Source organism: Guillardia theta (genome assembly GCF_000315625.1).
Source record: "Guillardia theta CCMP2712 unplaced genomic scaffold GUITHscaffold_30, whole genome shotgun sequence".
Lineage (NCBI taxonomy): Eukaryota > Cryptophyceae > Pyrenomonadales > Geminigeraceae > Guillardia > Guillardia theta.
The window spans coordinates 196,270-202,506 of NW_005434644.1; the positions used below are offsets into that span (position 1 = coordinate 196,270).

Here is a 6,237-nt window from a genome sequence, read left to right on the forward strand (position 1 = left end):
TTCTGACTTGAAAGTGAGGAAGAAACAAGCAAGAGAGGAGTGAGGAGAGAAGAGAAGAGAAGAGAAGAGGGAAGCGGGAAGCGGGAAGAGAAAATGGAGAAGAGAAGGAAGGGAGAAGAGAAGCGAAGTGAAAATGGAGAAGGGAACGGAGAAGAGAGAACGAGAGAGAGGAGGAGGAGGTGAGCGAAGGCAGGAAAAGAGAAGAGAGAATAGAGGTAAGCCAATGAGCAGGTGGGAGAACAGAGAGGAGAGGAGAAGAGAAGAGACGAGAAGAGACGAGAAGAGACGAGAAGAGACGAGAAGAGACGAGAAGAGTCAAGAGGAAAATGAAAGGGAAATAAAGAGCATGAGGGGAGGGGAGGAACAAAAGAGATGATATGAGGCAGGATGAGGAAGCCTGAGAGGGAGTGGTAGAGGAGAGGAGCGGAGAGAGGGCAGGCCAGGGGTAAGCGAGTAGCGGATAGGAATGAATCCATCACTTTAATGATGTTAGCTGTATTAGGAGACCGATTTTTATCTTCTTTGCGTACATCGAAGCACCTGTTTGATTTCTTATTGACTTGATCTCCTCACGCAGACTCGATTGTCGACTCCAGCCCAAGATTGCGTGGCAAGAGTTTTGTTGACTTCTTTGAGGCCAAAGAAACTGCGAGGTTCTCAGAAGCCGTCGATGCGGCCCGGATCTATCATGCAACTCCAAGGGCACCAATGCTGAACATCCCTATCTGTTGAGACAAGTTTGTTGGACATGTCCAGAGACTGCACCTGGAGGTTTTTTCCCGCCTTTATTTTCAACCTGCACATGCTTGCAATTGCGGGGAATTTTGACATCCAAGGAGAATTACACTGGAGACAATGGATGGATGTGTTGGAAGACAGCTCGCCAGGACAAGTTGTCGAGATGAAGTATGGGGGACAAGAGGTAGTTTGTCCTGTTTGTTGCGACGACTCTGTTGACTCCCCTGTTTCGACCTGATCATTGCGATTCCCTGCAGGTCGAGAGTATCTTCCTCTTAGAGCAGCTTCGGCTAAGAGGAGGAGGAGCTTGTCTGCCGTTCCCTGCCTCGAGCCCAACAAACGCGTTGGAGACTCAACTGTTCCATGCTGCGAGCACGGGCAACGTGAAGCAGGTAGAGCAGCATCGATGCTTTCAAGCCGAAACAGTCCTGCGCAGATCGAAAGGTTGGTCAAGTTGGGAGTGGCGGTGGACTGCACAAACAACCAACAGCAGGCAAGTAGAGAGTCTGACGTGCTGGTCGCACTGACTGCGATGTGATCTGGCAACAGAACCCGATCCTCAAGGCAGCAGGTCACACTAGCAGGAGTTGTGCTGAAGTTTTGACACATGGAGGACAGAGCGAGGAAAGTCAAGAGCCATCCAAGCTCTTGTAGATGCTGGCGCGTCGATCGACAGGTGAGGCAAGGAGGAGAAGATCTGTTGCGTGATGACTGCAACATTGCCTCAGTCGGGATGCGAAGAACTCGAGCGCTCTGCATTACGCTGCATACAATGGTCACACGACGAGCATTGAGGTGATGGCTGCGGCGGGGGCGGCGGGGGTGGTGGTGATGATGATGATGATGACGACGACGATTAGGAGGAGTAGGCAGAGGTTGTGGTTGTGGTTGTGGTTGTGGTTGTGGTTGTGCTGTTGATGGTGGAGAGGGAGCTTGAACTTTGATGAATGCAACTGAATTCTCTCTGTGGTCAAACAGCTTCTGGTCAAACTTGGATCGGATGTGAACTTGCCCAACAAGTTCGGATACTCGTGAGTTGTCAGGTGGACGTTTGTAGGGTTGAGAACGTTTCTAGACCGTTACAGTATGCGTCGTCGGACGGAAGGCTGGACACCGTCAAGACGCTCCTTACATTAGGTGTGGAACGAACGACCTTGTCCCTCCTCCTTTGCTGACGAGAACTTGTCATTGTAGGCGCTCAAGTCAATTGTCAAGATTACATGTATGCTCTATCTGCAATGTGCATCTGTCTCTTCTGACAGATGCCTGTTCTCTCTTCTTCTCCCCCCCTCCCCTCACTCCCTCCAATCTCCTCCACTTCTGCTCTTTCTCCCTCTCGTTCTCTCTCCCTCTCTTTCTCCCTCATCTCCCCCTGAACCCTTTCCGCCATATCTCCCCCCACCCCCTCCCTTTCTCATTCTCCTTGGATCCCTATTTCGCCTTCTGCCCTTAGGAACTGGACAAGTCTGCATAGGTACACCATCGACAGCCTCGTTGCTTCTTACACGTTTCGCTCTCCAAGGGCTGCAGGCAACGGGCATGCCGAAGTCGCGCTCCTCCTCCTCCACCATGGTGCGGATGTGAACGCGTCGGATGTCCAGAACTACACAGCTCTGCATGAGGCAGCCTGGTGCGGGCATGTTGATGTCGTTAAGGTGAGAGAAGGGTGCACTGTTTGAAGAGGAGGAGGAGGAGGAGGAGGAGGAGGAGGAGGAGGAAAAGGAGGAGGAGAGGAAGGGAGCAAGGGAGGGGGAGGGGAGGGGAGAGAAACGGCAGACGGCGAGGAGGGGAGTGGAAGGGATGAGCAGGTTGGAGCTTGTTTGATGAAGTTTTATCTTCAGGTCTTGATTGCCTTCGGAGCAGACATGCACCGAGCAGACTTGTGGGGCAACACGCCTCTAGGTAGACGATGATGTCGCTACATGCTGCATGGTGACGGGTCGGTTGGGCAGATCTTGCTTACACTCAAGCCATGGAGGGCAAATCACAAGTGTATGAGTACATGGTAATGATGATGATGATGATGATGAGGAGGAGGAGGAGGAGGAGGAGGAGGAGGAGGAGGAGGATTGTGAAGAGGAGGAAGAAGTTTACAGTGATGACGACGATGTTAATGATGGAGAAAGTGACGATGAGCTTGAGAGCTCCGATGGTTGTGATGTTGGATGTGTGAGGAGGAAGTGGCGGTGACGCTGACATGAGTGCGTGGAGGTCTCGGTGCAGGAGGGGAGGATGACGGTGGAGTTGGAGCACGTAAACTTCGACAAGAACATCATCGACTTGTCAGATGTTAGCGCGTCAGCAGCCTTTGCTGTTGTAGGAGGAAGACAACGGTGACGAGAATCAAGTGATACACTTGTAATGAAGCTCGAAGAGGATGGTTGGGGTGATTGGGATGCTCGGGAAGTAGACATGAGGGATGGAGCGAGGGAGCGAAGGAGAGGAGGAGGAGGAGCAGGAGCAGGAGCAGGAGGAGGAGGAGCATGGCAGGAGCAGGAGCAGGAGCAGGAGCAGGAGCAGAGGATGCGATGTTTATCACTACGGTGAAGTAACAATATGAGAAGGGTAGGAGAAGGGGTGTAGGAAGAGCTATTTGACAGTTTGTTGTTGCAGTGAAGACGAAAGGGGGGGCACAGAAGTAGGAGGTGTAGTGTTGGAGGAGGAAGGCGAAGGAAAGAAGAGACAGAGGAGTAGGAAGCTGTGTGGGAGGGGAGAGAGATTGGAAAGATAAAACAACAAGAAGAGAGGGGAAAGAGGGAGAAAGAGCGGGAGGAGGGGAGGGACGAGGAGGAACTTCAGTGCTTGAGGATGTGATGAATGGACGTGATGGTGGAGATGACGCAAGCAGAAACGCCGAAGACAATGATACTCCACCTGACACACAAAATGAGGAGAGAGAAGAAGAGGTAGAGAAGAAGATAGGCTGCAGATGGTAGTGACTTGAAGGTGAGCAGGGGCAGGGGCAGGGGCAGGGGCAGGAGAGGGACGCCAGGAGTTGCTGGGCTGAGAGGAGAAGGGGAGAGAAGGGCTCTGCTGTGAGGAGAATTCAGAGAGTCACATGAACGAATTGTGCCGGGGAGAGAAGAGAGAAGACTCGGAGAGGCGGATGACGAGGAGGGGAGGGACGACGAAGGCGAGTAGAGTTTGACCCAAACCTGCATCGACTTTGAGAACAGCAGGAGGACCAGAAGACGAGGAGGACCAGGAGGAGTATGTGGTGGAGGACCAGGACCAGGACCAGGACCAGGAGGAGGAGGAGGAGGAGGAACAGAAGGAGGAGGAGGAGGACCAGGAGGAGGAGGAAGAGGACCAGGAGGTGGTGGAGGAGGAGGAGGAGGTGGTGGTGGTGGCGGTGGTAGTGGTTGTTGACCATGACGTACCGGCAAAGATGTCTGTAAGGAGGGCAAAGTATGGGACGAGGAGAGCTATGAAGGCAGTACAGCAGACGATGCAGGAGCTACAAAACAGGGAAGAGAAGACGAGAGGAGGGGAAAGAGTGAAAAAAGGAGAAGAGCAGCGCCAAAGACGTAGGGATCGAAGAGGAGCAAGCAGAAACGGAAGACCATGAGAGCAATTATGAAAAACAGGGGAAGGACGAGGACGAGGACGAGGACGAGGACGAGGACGAGGACGAGGACGAGGACGAGGACGAGGACGAGGGAAGGAGGCAGACGTCAGCTCGAGTCACATGCAGCGGTCAGATAAATCAGGAGCGCTTCCTCCTCCTCACCGGAATAAGTTTCGAGGCCAGACGCTCTCCACGTCGCTGGGGAGGTCAAGAGATCTGAGAGGACAGTGAGGAGCTGAAGACTGGAGGACAGCTGCAGGACCTCTCGATCATCTCGAGGGCAGGGAAGATGACGATGGGGAAGGTGAAGAAGAGGTCGACGCAGAGACAAGCCTTGACGAGGACGACGACTAGGCTGCTATTGAGGTTGAGGATGACGATCTGATTGACGCTGCTGGACAAGTGAGCGATGCGAGGAAAGCGATGGGAGGGAGGGAGGAGGAGGAGGAGGTTCTAGGTGAAGCAGGTTTGGGGGGAGCGTGGAGGGTTGTACTCTGCGGACCTTGCTCCCCACGTAAGAGCGCCGATGAGACCAAAGATGATATTTGCAATGGCAGTTCCTGTGCCGATCACGTATGAGATAGGAGCAGGAGCAGGAGCAGGAGCAGGAGCAGGAGCAGGAGGCGATACCTATGAAAGTACGGAAGACAGCCTGTTCGTATTGCTCTGGGTGAAGCATTGAGGCCTCAATAGGAAGAGAGAGGAACTGAAACAAGACGTAGTATCAAAAAACCAGACTCATCCTTGTCCTCCTCCTCCTCCTCATTCTCCTCCTGCTCCTGCTCCTCCGCCTCCTCCTCCTCCTCCTGATACATCCTCTGCATCCTGCTGCTGCTGCTGCTACTTCCTATCCCCTCTCTTTCGATTTCCATCATCACAACCCGCTCTTGGCGTCACCTGCGTGCAGAAGAGGAAGGCGATGATGCCGAAAGAGAGCGGGAGAGTGGAGAAGGAGAGGAGGGGAGCCTGGGCTCGACTTGAGCTGCTTCTCCTCCTCTCCCTCACCTCACCTCCCGAAGATGATCTTGCAACCAGCTCGTTCCTCCTCCACTCAGCATCCCTCCGTCCACCAGGAGAGCAGAGATGATGGTAATGATGAGTCCTCCCACAATCGCGATGTCGCCGAGCAAACTTCGGCAAAGTCCATCATGAGAGGTGAAGGGAGGAGGAGGTACGGAGAAGGGAGAAGACGTAGAGGGGAGGTAGGAGGAGGGAGGAGGGAGGAGGGAGAGCCAGGACGATGGAAGATGAAAAGGGGGAAGGGAGTAAGGAGGAGCGATGGGCCAAGAAATTATGAGGAGAAGGGGGAAGGCAAGTAGGAAGGAGGAGGTGAGAGGAGTGGGAAACGGACCTAGTGAACGACAACTTTCGTAGGTCCCTCAACCAACTGCAGTCGAGTTACATCGGGGGAGTCAGGGATCCTTGCGGCCAGACCTCAGAAACGTCAGGCCGACGACGATGCTGCTGGTGACTAGAACTCGCTGCCATCCCAGTCACAGCCCGTCGACCCTCCCCTCCTCGCTCAACCTTGGACCAGGGCTGGCAGCCTCCTTGCAGCATGGAGCACACGTTCTCTGTGATGAACACGACGTATGCTAGATCGTCAACAACTCGTCAGCCTCCTCGTCCTCTCCCTTGCGACAGGCAGGTGGACCTGAGCAGACCCCGATGCTGGCGCAGAGGAGGCAGGCAGAGACGAGCTTCTCTCCTGCCGGCCCGAGAACCTGACGCCATGGTTCAATCCACGCTCAGAGATGTAAGAAGGGGAGGAGGAAGAAAGGAGCAGGAGCAGGAGCAGGAGCAGGAGCAGGAGCAGGAGCAGGAGCAGGAGCAGGAGCAGGAGCAGGAGCAGGAGCAGGAGCAGGAGCAGGAGCAGGAGCAGGAGCAGGAGCAGGAGCAGGAGCAGGAGCAGGATCAGGAGCAGGAGCAGA

At 54.3% G+C, this 6,237-nt stretch overlaps 1 protein-coding gene across 1 annotated transcript in view; it reads right to left on the reverse strand.

Annotated features, from left to right (window-relative positions):
- Positions 1-3,533: 3,533 nt before the first annotated feature.
- GUITHDRAFT_138176 (hypothetical protein) overlaps positions 3,534-6,237 on the reverse strand; it is a gene marked incomplete at both ends in the record, with an annotated part of 3,560 nt that continues 856 nt past the window's right edge. The window contains 13 exons of the mRNA XM_005833348.1: positions 3,534-3,612; positions 3,797-3,893; positions 4,119-4,195; positions 4,469-4,522; positions 4,569-4,697; positions 4,809-4,866; positions 4,937-5,012; positions 5,204-5,272; positions 5,317-5,437; positions 5,658-5,693; positions 5,741-5,787; positions 5,834-5,880; positions 5,961-6,030. Coding sequence (XP_005833405.1) covers positions 3,534-3,612; positions 3,797-3,893; positions 4,119-4,195; positions 4,469-4,522; positions 4,569-4,697; positions 4,809-4,866; positions 4,937-5,012; positions 5,204-5,272; positions 5,317-5,437; positions 5,658-5,693; positions 5,741-5,787; positions 5,834-5,880; positions 5,961-6,030 — 960 coding nt within the window. The remainder of the gene's footprint in view (positions 3,613-3,796; positions 3,894-4,118; positions 4,196-4,468; positions 4,523-4,568; positions 4,698-4,808; positions 4,867-4,936; positions 5,013-5,203; positions 5,273-5,316; positions 5,438-5,657; positions 5,694-5,740; positions 5,788-5,833; positions 5,881-5,960; positions 6,031-6,237) is intronic.